This window comes from Phycodurus eques, chromosome 7 (assembly GCF_024500275.1).
Source record: "Phycodurus eques isolate BA_2022a chromosome 7, UOR_Pequ_1.1, whole genome shotgun sequence".
In the NCBI taxonomy this organism is placed as follows: Eukaryota; Metazoa; Chordata; class Actinopteri; order Syngnathiformes; family Syngnathidae; genus Phycodurus; species Phycodurus eques.
This window is the reverse complement of record NC_084531.1, coordinates 10,488,574-10,508,895: the sequence shown is the minus strand read 5'-3', so window position 1 is coordinate 10,508,895 and position 20,322 is coordinate 10,488,574. Positions and strand designations below refer to the sequence as shown.

The 20,322-nt window shown below is 42.2% G+C and overlaps 1 protein-coding gene across 1 annotated transcript; it reads left to right on the top strand.

Moving 5' to 3' along the window:
* The first annotated feature begins 882 nt into the window (after positions 1 to 882).
* On the top strand, positions 883 to 15,314 carry hepacama (hepatic and glial cell adhesion molecule a). Its single transcript, XM_061681762.1, has 7 exons — positions 883 to 1,122; positions 7,612 to 7,959; positions 9,863 to 10,144; positions 10,710 to 10,800; positions 10,918 to 10,985; positions 11,950 to 12,020; positions 14,685 to 15,314. The coding sequence occupies exons 1-7, from the start codon at positions 1,032 to 1,034 to the stop codon at positions 15,045 to 15,047; spliced, it is 1,314 nt and encodes a 437-aa protein (XP_061537746.1). The 5' UTR covers positions 883 to 1,031; the 3' UTR covers positions 15,048 to 15,314.
* Positions 15,315 to 20,322: the final 5,008 nt, after the last annotated feature.

The following is a 20,322-nucleotide window of genomic DNA, read 5'->3' as shown; positions in this document are numbered from 1 at the left end:
ACACAAGGAATTTGTCTCCGGTAGTTGGAGCCGCTCTAGTACAACAAACAGTCAATTTACAGAACACTTTGGGGACATAAAGACATTGACAAAAAACAATTGTGAAAAACAAAACAATATCTTGATGGGCAACTGTGCACTGTAGTATTAGAAATGGGCCAATTTATTATTAATATGGAAGTGCCAATTGCGCCGAATAGCTACTGAAGGTGCTCGGTATATCGTGGGAGAGGGACAGTGGGAGAATGGGATAGGGGCAGAAGCCCAAGTGCGTACCCACCCAAAATAATCTGGACAACTGAGATGGTGAAAAAGAGTTGGACGCTATATCTCAACAATTCAGAACTAAATTGCTTACAGCACTTATCTTCAAACATATTTAATGCATTTAGAAAAACTAAACAAAACAGGAAAGTAACTTTACCTTGTCTTTAAATAAAATGTAACAAAGTAAATCTAGTGCGTTATTACCCACATCTGCTCACCCGCAACTGGATTTGATTGCTTCAAAGCAGGGCTAGTTTCCAAGTAACCATTTTTGAGTTCGCCAAGATGGCTCCAGTTTGTATGAATAGGATGTAAAGAGGTAAGCTGTTTTTCAAGCAAATGAGGATCTGAAGTGTGCCTCTCTTACGGCAACTCAAGTACAGTTGTGCTTTCCAACAGGAGTGCTTTGAAACTTTGTGATGTTTTCACTTTCAGCTACCATTTTTCACTTTATTCCTGCTAGTTTTCTCTGAGTTGCTTTCTCAAAGTGTAATGTTGTGTGAACGAGTGCACATACTAGGTCTCTGTCACGCACACACACAGACACACACGCACACGCACGCACACACACAGTTGGACTGTTGTTGGCTGATACTGTGGGTGCTGAGAGGAGAGAGTGTGGGGCACAGTGTGTTCAAGAAGAGGCCAGCGTTGCAGGCAGTGCTGTGCAGTGAGGAGAGTGTTGATTCACAGGAAGAGAGACGAGCCCAGCGTGGTTAAACCATGCTCACTAAGTGGGAGAACGGCTCTGCCCAGGACACAACATGAAGGTGGGGAGGAAGACAGGCCACAGTTTCTCTCCTGACGTTCCTCCACTCCTCACTCTGGTCGGCCTCCTCCCTCTGCTTCTCACAGGTATGTGCTTTTTTTTGTTTCGTTTTTTATACCTTCCAAACTTCACTATGTTGACATGGACTTTTATTTTTAGGCATCCTGGTCAGAGCATACCAGTACGGATTGCTCTTTTGGTCTGTTACTGTTTGTCTAGTTTACATGTTTGATATTTCTCTCCTTGTCTTTGTGGTGGTCGGTGCACAATGGTTTATTTATATGCACTCCTAAACTGGGCCCCCATCACAAACTCAAAAGACCCTGAAGAGGAAATATTGGCATTCCGTTACCTCTGCCAAGTCCAAAAGTGAGAGGTTTTGATCAACATTCTGTATCTTCATTGCACATACTAACAACATTAACATGAACACAAAAACGTCAAAACTGACTCGTGCAAAATCGGTGCCAATAAAGAACCCATTAAATCCATTTAAGGGACATCGATCGGGAGAGGAAGGGGTGAACTGTACCAGGGCCTTGAGCATTTGGCAGGGGCCCAAACACCCCAATTAATTAATATCTTGAAGAACAACTCTGAAAGCACCACAAATATGGCCATCTATGATTTTTGTTAATTTTTGGGGAAATAATTTATTTTTATAGTTTAAATACTAAATACTAGCTATAGTTTAAATTCTAGCTTAGCATCTCCCCGTGCACGAAGCTCAAAATAGGTGTGTCGTATCTACCTATGTTCATATCTATGACAAATATAGTTCTCTATGATTTTGTTCACTTTTGTTGGAGGAATACGTTTTCCTTGCTACCGCTTGATTTCTGATTGAATCATTGCATCAGAAATGGTACAGTACCCCCATCTTTTGTGATTGAACTACGTACACTAACAAACAAAAACATGGTGCTGTACATTTATTTTGTTTTTTGGGGGTGGGAGGGTGGGGGGGGGGGGGTTTAGTGTTGTTAGAGGAATTTAGGAAAGGGCATTTTATTTTATTTATGTGCTGTTTGGGTGGCGGTACGGTGCACGACTGGTTAGCACATCTACCTCACAGTTCTAAGGACTGGGGTTCACATCCCGGCCCTGCCTGTGAGGAGTTTGCATGTTCTCTCCGTGCCTGCGTTGGTTTTCTCCAGGCACTCCGGTTTCCTCCCACGTCCCAAAATACATGCATGGTAGGTTGTTTGAAGATTCTAAATTGCCCTTAGGTGTGAATGTGAGTGTGAATGGTTGTTTGTTTATATGGGCCCTGCGATTGGCTGGAGACCGGTTCAGGGTGTACCCCGCCTCTCGCCCGAAGATGGCTGGGATCGCGACCCTTGTGAGGATAAAGCGGTACAGAAGATGGATGGTTGGATGAATGGATGCTGTTTTGGTGTCCAGAATCAAAACAACCCTGCCTGTTCCTCTGATCCTACTGTATGTTGTGCTCCATTAACCTTGAAGTAACCTGCTCGCTAACAGAAACAATAAACTATATACCACTATAAAGGAAAATTGCTTCTTTTTCTGCTTTAATTTTAATCAGAAAGAAAAAATGTTTAATCTCATCATCATCGTGAACCAGGAACTAGCCTAACATGCAATGAATACAGAATACAAATATGGTGCTCTATGGTTTTTATTTTTTTATTGTTTGGGATAACCCCCCCCCCCCCCCCCCCCCCCCACCCCCCTACCCACCAAGATTAGACAATGGTACAGTCTCGTTTGTCTACCTTTTGTTTTTTGTCAGTGATTTTTTTTGTCTTTTTACCATTCTGGTGTCCAGAAAAAAAAAGACAATGCCCTCCAGTTCCTAACAATTTATATTATTCTGTTTGAACCCCAAAGTAGGCTGCTAACTAACACAAATAAGTATGTCTCTATATTTCTGTTCATTTATATTTGGGAGTCATGATAGACTGTTCCGCTCACCCCATCTAAAAAAATAGTACTATCCCGATGGTACTATCACCGCCATCTTCTGTGAATCAGGAAACAGCATACAAGCTAAAAAATGCGAATATGCCACTCCATAATATTGTCACTTGTGTAATTTACTTTCTTTTTACATTTTGAATTATTTTGGAATTGTCCCCCATTCCTCAGTCAGAAAAGGTAGTCATTTTGTAGCTGTAGCCTGCAAACAAACAAAATTACAGCATGCTGAGTTTTTTATTTTTTTAATTTTGTTTCTGTTGGAATAAAATTTTCCTTTTTAATGTTTGAGTCACATTGGAATCCTTTCCCCAAATCATTTGCCTCGAAAATGGTACAATCCCATCATTTTTGTTTCTGAGAAACAGGAAGTTACCTGCTAATATAGGTATGAAGAAACACAAATTTCACAATTCCACAGTTTTTTTTTTTTTTTACACTGTTGTTAACAGTTTAGCCTTGGTGGATGTTCGTGCTCTACTGAGTGCCATTTTAGTTCGTGACTTGGGTTGCAGAAAAGTTCAAACTAAGGCCCAGCGTGTTGGATCTGTCCTGTCGTGCTATAACCTCGGGATCCTGTGCCTATCTCCAACTTCACCAATGACAAAGACTTTTCTCTGGTTCCCAGTCTCTCACTCACTCTTTTCAAGGGAACTCCAACAATCGTGCCCTTTGTCTTATCGCCTTGACAACCTCTGTCAGACGGCCAAAGGGATTGCCATGGCGAGGAGGTGATGCCCCGCTAACTGCCTGGCTGCAAAGAATTAGTCAACAGTGCAGAATCTCTCTCTCTCTGTTTTTCCCTCTCTTTATATGTCGTCTTGCTCGCTCTATCCACGATGCATAACAGTGGGACTCCCCAAAAGCCGGCCAAGGGCCAATGTTTGGACTTGTATGTGTCTACTAGGGGAGAAGCACCCTCATAACACGGGAACATACGTGCTTTGCACTGTTGGTTTCCAAGACAGGGCTCCACTATAAAGGATAACTTGCTCTCATGGGAGGATGAGGGAAATTGATGGAGACAAATAAAAATTAGTATGTAACATGTTAGGGAAGATGTCCTGCAGTTGCTGTGAAGCAGATTAGTGATCAAGATGTAAGCAGACAACATGAGCACAAGTGAGCACAATGTGGGTGCTTTTTTTGTTTTGTTTGTGTGCAGAGCGCACTGATGGCTGCATTAAGGCGCCAATGCAAATAATTTTGACTCATTAGGTCGCCATCAAAGGAGAAAAAATGAGAGGATAAAATAATGGCCACTATCAGTGACAGCATTGTGCTAAAAAATATACATATATTTATCAGACTCAGTTTACTAGCTTACGTTTTGTTTTGTGTATGAATTAAACTGAACTGTTGAACAAATGTGAACCACTTCCTAGTTCACAGAGAGTGTAAGAGAACGAGACCCTAAAATTGTTCCATCATGACTCGAATGACAAAAAGAGAAACTAAATGTAGAGTGTCGTATTTGTTTTAAGTCACTAAATGCTTCATGATGTACTGTATGACGAACTGTTAAATTTTGTTTTTTTATTCTAATGGCGGTAGAACATCAAGACTCTTTTAACGATATTGTTGGGTACTGTACCAGTGTTTTTTCTTTGGGTGGCTAGATAGGACTAGTGGACAAGTGGTTAGCATGTGCTCCTCATCGTTCAAATCAAGGTTTGAATCTCTGCTCCAGCCTTCCCGTGTGGAATTTACACATTCTTCTTGTGCTTGCGTGGTTTTTCTTCCTCCCACATTAAAAAAAAACCAAAAAAACATGCATGTTAGGTTCAGTGAAGATGACAAAGAACAAAAATTATCAATAGGTATGAATGTGAGCGTGAATGTTTTTTTTTATTTTATTTTTTTTACATGAAGCCTGTGATTGGCTGGCAACCAGTCCAGGGTGTACCCTTCCTTTTGCCAAAAGTCAGCTGTGATAGGTTCCTGCTCACCCACAACGCGCAATGAGGAGAAGCACGATAGAAAATAGATGCAACATATTAGTAAGCCATTTACTGGTTTAAAGAGGATAATGGAAGACAATCAGACCATACCAAACTTTATCCTGGGGTCAGAGGGGAACATTTCCATTGTGAGTCAAATGACAAAAACGAAAATACATTCTTATCACGAAAGTGAAAACAAATTGAGTGCCATATTTGTTTTTGTATGTGGAAATGTGTGTTAGCAGGCCCCCTCCTAGTTCAATAAGGACACAAGGACAATACAAATAAAATATATTATTTTTCATCACGAAAAGATAGCTGTTTATTTGTTTGTAAATCAATTTTTTATTTAGCAGGCTACTTTCTGATTCATGACGAATTACATAAGATGTGACAAAGAGGGTAAGGACGCTTTCATTTGCATTCTGGGACAGGGGTGAAAGCTACAGTGGGAGTAAAATGGTGAAAAGAAAAAATACATCCCTCCACCTGCATTGTTTTCCCAAATGTAGCAAGCTCTTCCTCGACTCACATGCTCAATGCAACCAACTAGAACATTGGCTCTCCAATTTGCCCTTTTGTTCAGTTCGAAACTTACAAGATCCGAAATGGGTACAATATTATGCAAATGGTTCAAAAAGTTGGATGTAAGTGGGTCTCTTGTTTCTAAAGTTTCAGTACTGGTGAAAAAGAAGCCATGAATAAGCAGCCCTGTCATGATGAAAAATGCACCATAGCATCTGCCTTTAAAGACGGGGACAGTTTGATATGTTGGAGCAAAAGAAGCCCGGGCGTGAATAATGGAATTCAAGGAGAACTCATTTGGCCTGAATTTCATTAGCGGTGCCAGTTTAGTACTGGCTTGCTGTCACATGATTGTGACTTACTGCGACATTTCAGTAGAAATGAATAATTTTAACATTGTTCAGTGTTTTCTGCAAGTCTATCTGCTGCAGTTAGTGAATGTCTTCTTATGAGGGATATTCATCCATGTTTAAAATATTAACGCTCAATCCCGTAAGTAGAACAGATCAGATGGAATACTATCAGAGTTGACTTTGCATGCAGTAGATTTGTGACTAAAGCAGATACAGTATAATGTAAATATATAATGTAAAGAAATGTACATGGCAACATACAAGGTTTATAACTCAAAGATAAGAGACAACACCTACAGCATATAATTTCATCTATCACGATAAAACCCACAAATACAGGTAAGCTTCGTTAACTTCAAAGTTAAGTTAACCAATATCTAGTCAGACATTAACTAAGCTTCATGTTGGTTATGTGTTTCATTGAGAAAACAAAGTATTATACAATACAGAGAGTAGTTTGTGACCATTAAAAAAACTATGTGATTGTGAATTTGTTAGTACAACAAACTTAACACAAGTACAGAAACTGAGTGCAAAGTGGCTAATGTGCGCATTTATGTTGTGTCTGAGCAAGAATGTATCACTAAACTCGTGACGTGCACAGGCTAAGTTTACGCTAGGTTCCCGATGGCCTTGGCAGGCCACCATGGACAAAACAGAATGGTCGTAAGACAACATGGGCAGACGGGATGGGCAAACGTGATAGGTCGTGATAGCCGTGGATGCCCAGCGAGATTTCTAAACTGGTTCTAAATTGGAATATAGCCCAACAGTCACAGTGCAAATGAGAAACTTAGTCGGCAATAGTAAAACGGAGTGAACGCAAATGGACTTGACAGTACATAACAGCGTGTATCAAAACTTGGAAGCGGTGGGTAGTGGGATGGAAAGCATACCTGTATGTAATTCCCAGCATCTTGCACTCACTGCCTGCAACTCTTCCAAAGCCAAGCCATGTGTTCAATTTAACTACAATGGCCGCTGTGGCATACCTGTTTGTAACGCTTGATGTTGAATGAGACAGAAAGAGAGAGCCAACAAGCACACTGTGCAGTGTGAATGTGAATGACAGGCTCTTTGGCATGTTTTGGTACATGAGATGGATTAGTGAATTAGTAGATTATTAGAATTTATATCATTTATTGAGCAACATTAAGTGACCCCCATCATTTATTGAGCAACATTATGTGACCCCCACGCTCACGCCAACTCAGGCAAGCTTCATTCGTCTCTACCGGGGCCATAAACGTGATCCAAAACTGCCTAGCAGTCACGTTTCATCCGTACAACACCTTCACAGAACATGGGAATTCCCCCATCAGGATGTTTAGTTTTAGTTCAGTAACACTGTCACAGTGTTAATGATGTTAACTCTTTCAAAAGTGTTGATCTTAACTCGGAATCAGTGGTTGCCATATAAACTCTGGGCAAGTGTTTATTTCAACTCTGAGGGTCTTAAATTTATGTTTTCAAATTTGCTGTGCATGCATACAAAATGTGTTCCCTGCATTTGACCCATCACAGTAAGCACAGCTAACACACAGACTTGTTAGTGGCACACACTGGAGCAGGGTGCAGCAGTTCGGTGTATGGGTGTCTTGATCAAGCTCACAGCCATGAATCCGGGGGATGTTGGGGGCTGGATGGTCCGTTGCAGAACCGGGGTTGACACTTTGGCAGGTGATGAGCTTAACCACTGGGCCACGGCTTGAGACTTCCTTATGACTTGCACATATAGTATATGACTTACTCCTACTCCTGATAAGCTTTATCTCTTCATGCAACCTCCTCTGTTCTTCTCTATTTGTCCCAGGTGAGGTGTCAGGGGTCAATGTGACGAGTCAAACAAAGGTGGTGAGGGGCATTGTGGGCAAAGAGGCCCTGCTGTCTGTCAGCTACACCAGCAGCAGCACAGACAAGCCTGTAATCAAGTGGCAGCTGAAGAGGGACAAAGTGAAGCCCGTCACCGTGGTGCAATCCATCGGCACAGACATCATTGGGAACCTTCGGCCGGAGTACCGTAACCGCATCCTGGTGTTCGAGAATGGCTCACTGCTGCTTCACAACCTGCAGCTGTCAGACGAAGGATCGTACGAGGTGGAGATCTCCATTACGGATGACACCTTCACAGGGGAACACTATATTGACCTGACTGTGGATGGTAGGTACACCACATTACCGTCAACGTCCTGCATTATTTGAATGCCGAGAGACTTTCACATACAGTAATTCCACAATATATAGGTGAATCTCAATAAATTACAGAATATGGTGGAAAATGTGTTTATTGCAGTTCAGTACTTCAATCCATCCATCCTCTTCTGCTTAGCCAGGGTCGGGTCGTGGGGGTAGAGCTTAAGCAGGGAAGCCAACACTTCCCTCTCCCCAGCCATTTTATCTAGGGGGATACCATTGTGTTCCCAGGCTAGCCAAGAGACTTCCCCTGAACCTGCTGCCTGTGAGACATGCTTGAAACACCTCACCAAGGAGGCATCCACAAGGCATCCTAAACCAATGCCCGAGCCACCTCACCTAGCTCCTTTTGATGAGCAGGAGCAGGGGATTTACTCTGAGCGCCTCCTTGATGATCAAGCTTCTCACCCTATTTCAAAAGGAGAGCCCTGACTCCCTGCGGAGAAAACTAATTTCAGCCGCTTGCATCCAATCTTGTTCTTTCAGTCATGACCCGCAGCTCATGACCATAGGTGATTGTGGGAACATAGATAGACTGATAAATCGAGTGCTTTGCCTTATGGCTCAGACCGATACGGAGTCCGCATCAGTACAGACGCTGGACCAAGCTGCCTGTCGATCTCCTACTCTATTCCGCCGTCACACGTGAACAACACCCCAAGATACCTAAGTCTTCCACTTGGGGCAGGATCTCATCCCCGAACTGGAGAGGTTACTCCACCCTTTTCTGGGTGAGGACCATGGCCTGAGATTTGAAGCTGCTAATTCTCAACCCAAGTGCTTCACACTCAGCTGCGAACTGCTCCAGCTAGAGTTGAAGACTGAGACTTGATCAAGGCAACAGAACTAGGAACAGAATTGTTGACAGCTAAGTTAAATTGTCAGGGGCATTATGCCCCTGGTAGGGTCACCCATGGCATACAGGTCTTAGATGAGGTACCAGACGATGCACTGCTTGGAACAACCCCCTGTGACGAACAAAAATATTGGACGATGTTTTCCCTCCCCTGGACGCAGGTCACCGTAGCCAGGCCCGGAGGAGGGGTTCATTGGTGAGCGCCTGGGCCTGAGGCGCCGGGGCCTGAGCGCCGGGCCTGCACCCATGGGCTCACCACGTATTTACTGTGAGCTGGGTGGCGGCCGATGGCAGGAGGGTGTTGGCAGCCTGTTCCTTGGCTATAAAAGCTAGCTCAAGGGACATGGAATGTCACCTGTCTGGGAGGGCAGGAGCCTGAGCTGGTATGCGAGGTTGAGAAGTTCCAGCTTGATAAAGTCAGGCTTGCCTTGACACACAGCTTGGGGTCTGGTACCAGTCCTCTTGGAAGGAGTTGGACTCTCTTCCGCTGTAGGGTTGCTTCTGGTAATAGTTGCCTAGCAGGTGTGGAAATACAGTACTTATTGCCTCCTGGCTCAGTACCTGTGCATTGGGCTTCGACCCGGTGGATGAGGCAGTAGCCTTCCTCCGCCATAGAGTGGAGGGACAGGTCCTGGTTGTTGTTTGTGCCTATGCCCTAAACAGCAGCTCAGAGTACCTACCCTTTTTGCAGTCCTTGAGGGGATGCTCTAGAGCGCTCCCGCTGGGGTCTCCCTCATTCTGATAGGGGACTTCAATGTTCACTTGGACAACGACAGTCAGACCTGGAAGGGTGTGATTAGGAGGAGCGGCTATTTGCCCAAAATCAGTTGGAATAGGCTTCAGCTCACCGCAAACCTCAACAGGATAAGTGGTTATAGAAAATGTATGTATTGTAGTTGAACTGTCAAATACAAAAATGGAATCGAATTCAATTAAATTCCTTAATGCATGTCTTTTTCTTAATGAGTTAACGTCCCATCTCATGCCCATTCTGTTATTATGGTGTCATCCCCAGTTCCAGTTTCCAAGCCATACATCCAGATGGTGGCGTCATCTGTCCTCGAGTACAGTGAGCACTTTAACTTGCACTGCTCCCACGAAAATGGCACCAAGCCCGTGTATGCTTGGCTGAAGGGAGGGAAGGTGCAGGCTAACGACTCCCGCCTGCTGCTCTCGCATGACCAAAAGGTGCTAACCATCGCACGCGTTCTCATGTCAGACGACGACATCTACACCTGCACGGTGGAAAACCCCATCAGCAGCATGAAGAGCACACCTGTCAAGCTCACTGTCTACAGTAGGTGGCATGTTACGCAACCGGTAGGATATTTTAAACTGCCCAAAAATAGGATTTACAAGATTTTTCTGTATGTATTCAGATGTTTTCCTCCATCCATTTTCAGTTGCATACCAAAGCAATTATCACTTCTCAGGGAGCCACACAGAAGCACGCCTGCCTCTCTAACAATGTTGTTTACTGCAAGTGCAAATCTGAGGGCCAGTATGGAGCAACAACAGGCAGTGAAATCGAATGAATGAACTATGGGGAGGGAGGCAATAAACAGGTGCCCTGGTGGACCAAAGTAATCTGGAGTTCTATATTATAACTCCACTGGAATGTGCTTCTACTTTATTTCCCCAATAAGCATGGTAGCAGTATAACGTACTGCATGAGAAATGCAATAAAATACAGTGTGCTTACATAGCCCGACTGTGTATTATTACAAGTCCAAAATAGTTAAGTTTTTATGGGCAACTTAATAGTGAAAAAAAAAACAGGACAAGCTTTGCCTCTGATGTTGTTCATCTCTTTTTGTGCGCTTTTGTTTTTGCCCTTCATCTACTGTCTGCCTCTGGTTTAGGACGGAGCTCGCTGTACATCATCCTGTCCACCGGAGGCATTTTCCTCCTCATCACCCTGGTGACCGTGTGTGCCTGCTGGAAGCCTTCCAAGTGAGAATTATTTTATTTTCTTCCCTTCTTTTCCCCCTTCTTCTGTCTGCTTGTTGCATATACAAGCAAGTTGTTCTTGCTTGTATTGTTTTTAACCGCCTCCCAACTGCACTGTAGAAAGAAGCATAGACCTGTCCCACAGAGAGCCCCCATCTACATGGAGCAGGGTGAGAATGGCCATGATGGTGAGCATTTTTAATAAAACGTGTGCAATGCTTTCATTTTATTGGCAATATATATATTTAAATATTACATTTTGTTCTTAGAATGATTATAATTGGCAGTGATTTTTCATTTTACTTAATTACATATGCACCGTGTGCAGAATTATTAGGCAAGTCTCCTTTTTTGGGATTATTTTTTATTAATCATCAACTACAGTGCTTGAGGTTAATCCAAAATATTTGAGAAAGTAAAAGTAAGGTTTAGTCTTTCTTAGGAGAATATCAAGATGTGGACAATTATTAGGCAACAATTGGTGTTCAGAATTATTATGGAACTAAATGAAAAACACATTTTCCGTTCACACTTTTTTATTTTCATTTGTTTAAGTGACTATTATAAACGAACAACTAAAACCTATTATAAATTGATAGAAACTAATATATATATATATATATATATATATATATATATATATAAAGTGACCACAATATCTTAGATATGTCAAGAGTGCTGCATCCCTCTGAGAGACTTTTCATAACCTTTGACTTTTCACAGTCAGTTAAATCTCTTTTTTGGCCCATTTTGCCTAAAGAAAAGAAGCTGCCTAATAATTACGTACACCTGGGTGTTGATCTCCTTCGGCCACACCCATACTCATTCAACAAATACACACCATCTGCTATGCTTCAATAAAATAAATCGATTAAGCATTCAAGTTTATCCAGCTGGGAGCTAGGAAATACTGTATGCCAAAAAGTGACGATATGGTCAAAATACTTACTTACCTAGTAATTCTGCACAGAGTAGATCCATTTTAAGTTGTAAATAATCATTGACAATAAATTCTAATTTCGGTATTAGTATTTTATTTTATTATTATATGTGGTATAGATTTTTTTATGTACTGTAAATTAATTAAATATATTTTATATTACAATGGATTTGTCTTATATTGTATTATTGTTGTTGTTGTTGTTATTGTAGTTGATGTTGTACCGAAACCAATCACCCTCGGTCGAAGGAGTCCAATGCCCTTGTATGTACTTAACGAAGATGTAAGTGAACCTACAACAGTTTTAAAAAAATGCAAATGTGTTGTCCTTAAAAAGTTAAATACAACTGAACTGTACTCAACAAATGTACTGTACTGGATAAAAAAAGGTTAACCCACCATAACATTATGCCAAGTTTTAACATTTAATTCAGTGATTCTTTTGCATACCACGAGAGGAAGCCATATTGATACATACCACTGAAAATCCATCCATCAATTTTCTACCGCTTATCCGGGTCGGGTCGCGGGGGCAGTAGCTTTAGCAGGGACGCCCAGACTTCCCTCTCCCCAGCCACTTCATCCAGCTCTTCCGGAGGGATCCCGAGGCGTTCCCAGGCCAGCCGAAGGACGTAGTCTCTCCAGCGTGTCCTGGGTCGTCCCCGGGGTCTCCTCCCGGTGGGACGTGCCCGGAACACCTCACCGGGGAGGCGTCCGGGAGGCATCCGAATCAGATGCCCCAGCCACCTCATCTGGCTCCTCTCAATCCGGAGGAGCAGCGGCTCTACTCTGAGATCCTCCCGGATGACCGAGCTTCTCACCCTATCTCTAAGGGAGAGCCCGGACACCCTGCGGAGGAAACTCATTTCGGCCGCTTGTATCCGGGATCTCGTTCTTTCGGTCACGACCCACAGCTCGTGACCATAGGTGAGGGTAGGAACGAAGATCGACCGGTAAATTGAGAGCTTCGCCTTTCGGCTTAGCTCCTTCTTTACCACAACGGACCGATACAAAGTCCGCATCACTGCAGACGTCTGCAAAAGAAGGGCTTTCTTTTCAAACAATCCCTTCTTTTCAAACAATGCTTTGCTTATTTTAAGGAGGAGGAGGTGACGCAGCAGCAAAATAAGGGAATGGGAATAATGCATTCTAATTTCACGGCAGCAAGTTCAAGTTCCAGGAAGAGCGCTTCAAGGTGTTTTTCAGGCTGAGCAGGGAGCTTTCAAAGGGAGTTTATATCGGTATATTATTTTTCTATTGGCCCAAAGTTCGGGAGAGTGGTACACTGCAATTATTATGCCTTCCTCCATTTCCTCCCTGCCATTTAAAGTACAAGTCCGCCAAACTCGCGCTCAGAAATCACTCAGCCAGACCTGTTCCCATTGCAGGAGATTTTTGCCGTCACTGTATCAACGCTCCAGAATTGAAAAGTTTTCTATCCGATGATGCAATGCTGAGCGTTAGACGCCCTCTGTATTGACGTGACACTCGTCATGTCAAAACGCACTAACGCCCCATCACCACACACAATGAATCGGAAAGTCGAAGGCGTCAGATGCTTTGCCAAGTGCAGTGTGAAAGGACCTTTAGTTAAGTTGATCCCTTTTGGGGGTCTTTTGGACTTTGTAGTTTTCACATGGTAACAAATTGTGTGATTTGCTAGCCACACATTTATTAATTTGCCCAGTTCGAACTTGAACACAGATTTCAGGCATTTTTTCAACATGATACAAATATAGGTTCATATCTTTACACAGTCTCAAGTCAAGGAATGAAGCTACGTGTATGCCACAAAGTACAACACCAGTTTCATGTTTATTTTTAACACGGTTAAAGGTCTGCATTAAATATCAAATACATTTTGGAAAGAAAGAAATACAGCCACGTCTGCTGGATCTGCGGGGTACTGACGCCCACCCCCTTTATAGTCACATTGACAAACAGTCGTAGTTCAGTCATTACCAACCATTGCAATGTGCCGTGAGAGTTCATCAGGTGTGTTGCGGGAAATTATCCAATTTCACTGACTTAATCCGAAAATTATTATTTAAGATACCCATGTGTGTTTTTCTTCAATTCCTGCACCAGATTTGTGTTCAACTAAACAGGTCCAGAATTCACCGAGAGTAAGTACATTTGTGAGTAAATTAAGACGAGATCGTCATTATTTGAGTATATTGGTAACTCCCGAAGTAGAGCACAATATCAAAAAAAAATTTTAATGTACTTTTTATTGGATAACTTTTATTATGTGTTTAAGTAAAGTACTGTAATTAATAAACCATCATATAATTGAAAAACTATCACCGGTGTACTTTTTATGAGATATTGTATTTGTCATACATATATTATGCTGTTTGGCACAACCCTGTTACAAGTGCTCAGGCACCTGAAAAACATATATTACAAAAGTATTGGTGAATAACCTACTTTACTCATTTTATTTGGCTGCTAATTTAGTTGTAGTATTGCAGTAACGGGGTGCCAAATCAATGCTAATGTTGGAAGTTTTTGTTCAGTACATGCCCGTTGTGTTAGCTGCTATTCTAACTGGTCAACTACAAACTTACTGTAGCGATATCATAACTTTGATATTAACGTCTTTATTTTTTTTTTAGAACAACGGGGTTGCATTGATTTCAGTGACGCACTCCATTACAGCTTAAAACTTTGGAAAAATAGAAGAAGGGACTTACCTTCGGTCTCCACATTGTCAAAACAATTGGCTTGATGACGTCACTTCCGTCGAGTCATGTCGCGCACTTTTCTCTCTCTCACTCTCTCTCTCTCTCTCTCTCTCTCTCTCTCTCTCTCTCTCTCTCTCTCTTCCTCTACATGGCTAAAAAGGGTTGTGCGTATGTTGAGAGACACAACTCCAGAACATAATTCGTACTATTTCAAATATGTCTGTGTGTCTAAAAAGTGTCTCTTCACGATCACCTTCCAGGAGACTCTGGAGCGTTTGGAAGAAAGCGCTTGCAACGCTTTCAGCCAATCAGAATTGAGTTTCCCCACCACCTACGTCCCGGTCCTCCCCACCCACGCCCCCAGAACTGATCCGCCCATCTGGACAACCCCACGCAGGTACTCCCGCAGCCCCTCCCCGCTGGCACAGCTTCTCCCTCAAGCCCCGGCGGGTCCTCCCCTGAGCCCCGCTCGCTCGCCAGCCAACTCGCCCTGCTCGTCTCCACGCAGTTTCAGCCCCATCAGGAAAGTTCGGCCCCCGGTGGGAATCCCAAACATTCGCCTGCCCGTGGAGGCAGAGAGTCCCGCCCCCATTGAGAAGACACAGGGGCCTCCGCAGCAGTGACGCCGTGTTGTTATCACACATCACGTTTGCTGCATCTTGCCCGGAGGAGGACGTTTACGCCACCAACAATACTTTTGTAGCCTTTTGATGACATCTTGTAATATTAAAGTATATTGTGTCGAGCATTAATAGGTTACATGCACTATGCAGACTTCTCCTTTTGATCAACGATTCATTTCACTGGGAACGTCTGATGAGTAGTTTGGGTGCTTCCGTTTTTTAAAAATCATTTAAACCTCAAACTGTTCTTATTGTGTAACTACAAAATAAAAAACTACGATATTTTGTACTTCTACTCTCAGTTTTTCATATGTCCATACCATCCTACTACTGTATGTCTAACAGTCATTTACGTTTCCTCCATTGTCAACCATTGTTACTATCAACACCCACAGCAACAATAATACTCTCACTAATAGTACTAAATAGTTTTTTCCGCTCAAATAACATCTATTGTTGCGGTCTTTAATACTTAAACACTGCACTGCGAATTCACAACTTATATATCCCTTGGGGGGCACAGGATGTTTGTAATTACCAATTCCAAAAATAGATGTACAGTGTATTATCCATCCACCCATTTTCTGTACCTCTTTAGCCCCACAAGGGTCGCAGGCAAAGTATATTATGTAAAATGTAATTATGTATTCTTTTCGTGAAAGATATGTTGTTTATTTGTTGAAACTCATGACTAAACTATATTAAATTACTTTATACTACTACTGTATACTATAGCTTTATTCATATTATTACTATTATAAAAATGACTTTGGACAAATAAAGACCTCCCTACTAAATGCTTTGCCCCTTTATAGTTAAGTACATATAAATCTAAGAAATATTTATTATTATTATAAACACACCAGTCACTGAGGAAAATATAGTACTTTGATTATGGTGATTATAATGGTAATTATGATTACTATGATTGACCTAATGATTGCTGTGATGATTGTGCATCAACATCAGCTTCATCATCATCATCAGTATTGCACATGTAGTCAATTCGTGTAATACTATACATCTTAATACTGTACTTATTATATTTATATTATTATATTATTAAAGCTTTTGTAATATTTACCCTATTACAGTGTTATTTTATACATTATATACATACAAACACAGTAATAAAGGCAATTATTAGATGTAGTAGAATTGTGTTATGTATACTCTATCATAGCATTTTTGGTGTTTATACATACATAAATACATATATGTTGTACCTATAACAATTGATAAAGTTAGTAGTCAGTAGAATTGTGTTGTATTTATTTTATTATAGTATTGTTTATTTTAGTTTCAAATTATATTACTGCTCAATAACCTCATGCTATGATAAAGACGAAATTCTTTAAGGGTTTGTATTTTCTTTTTGACAGACTGTTATATCATTTTAGTCCATAAGATGTCACCCTCACATTGCAGTTCACATTCTTACATTTATGGTTCTTTTATTTATTTATTTATGTATCTATTTGTTTATTCATTTATTGCGCTCTAATAACAGTGTACACAGTGGACTTTATTTAGCACGTTTATTGTTATAATTGAACTGGTGGGCATTGGACCCCCTAAGTATAACTTGTTACTAAAATAAGCAAGGACTTAATTGAATTAAAAAGGCAGCCTCATCAACGTCAAGAGACTTTGATTCAATGACACTGATTTACAGGCATCGTTAAGGGCACCGTACAATCATGCAGCTTCCAATCAATCAGCTCTTGATGAAACATTCATGATTGGGTTTAATTTTAGACTGGATGTGTGTGTTTTTTAATACTTTTCTTTTTCTTTTTTTTTTTGTCCTGTTCGGCTGTTAGGTCAAGCAGAATGGAGGATCTGTATCCCTTTTATGCCGGAACAGTTTTACTGTGTCACAGTGGAGCTTCTAAGCTTCCGCTGTGGTTTCTTAGTATTATAATTGATGTTTATTGAGAATCAGAATCGATTTTTTAGTATGCTCAAGGAAATAGTAATACATTTTTAAATGTACATACGCACTGTCTTCCAACAATGAGGCACATATTGTTACGTATACACTTTTATTTTTACTGCAAAATGCAGTTACATTCAAACTCAGGTTAAATGGGAGTTGGCACACACCTGCCACAATTTAAAGTGCCTCTCAACTAGTAAGTAGGCTTTTCTTGACATTTTTTGCTTTCTAGAAGAAGCCTGAAGATTTTGTGCTAACACTGGATGGTGTTTCAAACTGTGCATAATTTTTTCCACCTTGTCTAAGGCCCCAGTTGCTCAGTGTTTTGTTTGTGGCGCCAAACATAACTTTTGAAATGATGGTCAAAAAGTTCCAATGACCAAGGCCCCCAGTTTGCCTCCCAGATCTGGAAAGAGTTCTGTAAGGCGGTGGGTGCAGCAGCCAGTCTGTCTTCTGACTACCATCTTCAGTCCAACTGCCATACGGAGCGGGCAAATCATAGTCCGGAGATTGCTCTTTGCTGCGTCGCCGCACGCAATCCCTCCTCCTGCAGCACCTTTGTCCCGTGGATAGAATATGCCCACAACTCCCTCATCAATTTTTGTCTCCTTTCAGGGCATGCTATGGTTTCCAATCCCCTCTTGTTTATGGAGCAGAAGCATCCAGTGGTGATTCCTTCTGTGAGGGAGCACCTTCGACGGATCAAAGCGATCTGGAGGGACGCGCCAAGGCAGCTCCGACCCGTTCGACTTAGAAGAGTCGGCCAATCTCCATCGCTCCCATGCACCTGAGTACAAGGTGGGTCACATGTTGTGGCTCTCCTACCGGGACCTCCCCCTTCAGACCGAATCACGTAAGCTCACGCCACGCCTCTTTGGACCATTTCCGGTCACCAAAATAATCAACTCCACATCCGTACAATTAAAGCTTCCCTAGTCTCTCAAGATACATCCCACATTTCACGTATCCCTACTCAAACCTGTCTCCACCAGTGCTCCCCAAACCATCGACGACCATCCTGCCTTCACGGTGTTGTGCATCCTGGATGTGTGGCCCTAGGGTCTGGGATTTCAGTTCCTCATGGACACAGAGGAATATTCCTGGATCTCTCACAAGCTTGTCTTGGATGACTCCCTCATTCGGGATTTTTATGCAGGCCACCCTGGGAAGCCTGGAAGGACACCAGTGGGCGCCCATACACTCATCACTATCTGCATTTAAGCCTGGCACTTCCAGTGTTCCAGCACAAGAGTATTCATGCACCTCCGTGGTACACTGGCCGACTCCTTGCTCGTACTTTTGCTTATGGAAGAAAAATACTGTTACCAGTGTATTTATTTACTCTCTCGTGTTCGCCTCCACCTCCAGTGCTTACCTGTCTCCTGCTACGACACCCGGCCCAACCACACTGCCAAGCTCACTCGCCGGCTCACGCTCCAGCCTCCTGCACCCAACAACCACCTGCCCCCCCCGCTCCTACTGACCAATATCACGCCCTGGAATTCTTGACCTCACGCTCCCTCCAAATAAATCCCTACCAACTGCTTCCTCTGTCTCAGTCTGCTTTTGGTTGCAGTTTAAAACCATTTGGTCACATAATGTTTGATACTGTATGTTATGTATTTAAGTACTTACTCTTGATGAGCTGTCCATGACCCACACAGATCCGGTATGCAATCCACCTTGCTTGATATAAAAATATGTATACAAATATATATAATATACAGATCATATTACACTGCTTGATATAAAAAGATGAAGCTGTTTTCAGAACTCTATGTACAGTAGTTGAGGTTTAACCATAAGAGAGAGAGCACAAAAACGCACTCAAACACACCAAAAACAAAAGTGTCCTGGTGAATCACTATTATCAGCATAATGTGTCTTCCCCTCAGATGTCCAGCTGCACAGAAAGTCCTATTGTCATTAAAATCGGCTATCATTTCATTGACGCCTTTTATCCGGAAATGTATCTTTTGGTTGGGTAAAGGTGTGATGAGTCCTTTGGATGACACAATCATATTTGCTTGTTTCGATGCTTTTCAAATAAACGCTCATGAATACACATTGACAGAAAAGTGCGTATAATATACAGTAGACTGCTGCTATTCGAGTCAAGTGTTGAAAGCGGAGTGAGTGAACGCGTGTGTAGTTGGAACTATTTTGATGTATTTTGGGTGGGTCAACGGCCGACTAACCGTTTGTTGTCTTAATTAAAGAGACGCTGCAATACAATAAATATCATACATATGGTAGTACTTTGTCACAAAAATTAGAAAAAATATTTTCAAATAGAATTTTTTGCCACCTTACAGAAATTCGCAAAAAGGCAAGTTTTTCCGCAAATAACAAGGGAGAGATTCAACAACAAAAAATCCGCTCATGGGTGAATTCAAACTGTAAATATGTATAATCACTTGGGGTTCGCAAATAATACAATAGTTGTTTAGGTCAGTCTTTTTTTCTTTTCACACCTTCAAAACAGACTGTCTTCCATTGTGTGGTATTGTTGTAGTGGGATGTAGGCGGTGAGTTTACAACGATGTTAATTAGCCTCGAGGGACCTGGATCATGTCTGTGTGTACTGTATGCGTGTATGTGTGTAGCGTGTATTAGTGTGTGTGATGCTGCACCATGCTCTCCATCTCTAATTATTAACCTCCTACTCATGCCCAGTGGAGTATTTTCACCCAATTCCTGTTGATGTGAAATTCCCCAGACGAGGGGAGGGGGGTGAAAGTATTGTCGGAAAACTCTTATCTGGCTTATGCGCGCGTTTGTGGTCAGGATCTTGTTAATTGGCAGTTGGTTGGTGGGGGACTGGTTGGTAAAGAGGCTCAATAGGAACAAAAGACTGTTTAGGATTTAGATTGACTTCTCTCATATAGGTAGACAAACTGGTCAGAATATTATAGGTAAATTATCTCATGAGGCATATGCCACCATCTTACTACAGAAAGCTGTAGATTTAGCTACTGTAAATATGGCAACCATCCATCCATCCATCCATTTTCTGAGCCGCTTCTCCTCACTAGGGTCACGGGCGTGCTGGAGCCTATCCCACCTGTCATCGGGCAGGAGGCGGGGTACACCCTGAACAGGTTGCCAGCCAATCGCAGGGCAAATACAAACAAACAACCATTCACACTCACATTCACACCTACGGGCAATTTAGAGTTTTCGATTAACCTACCATGCATGTTTTTGGGATGTGGGAGGAAACCGGAGTGCCCGGAGAGAACCCACGCAGGCACGGGGAGAACATGCAAACTCCACACAGGCGGGGCCGGGGATTTTTAATGTTGACCCTTGAGGGTGCAGCCATCATCTCTTCCT

What these genes read in the sequence shown, in the direction of transcription:
- hepacama (XM_061681762.1), top strand. Translation starts at nt 1,032, where the DNA reads ATGAAGGTGGGGAGGAAGACAGGCCACAGTTTCTCTCCTGACGTTCCT. An exon ending in TGTCAAGCTCACTGTCTACA is followed by an intron (nt 10,145 to 10,709) that starts GTAGGTGGCATG and finishes CCTCTGGTTTAG; the next exon opens with GACGGAGCTCGCTGTACATC. An exon ending in TGTATGTACTTAACGAAGAT is followed by an intron (nt 12,021 to 14,684) that starts GTAAGTGAACCT and finishes ATCACCTTCCAG; the next exon opens with GAGACTCTGGAGCGTTTGGA.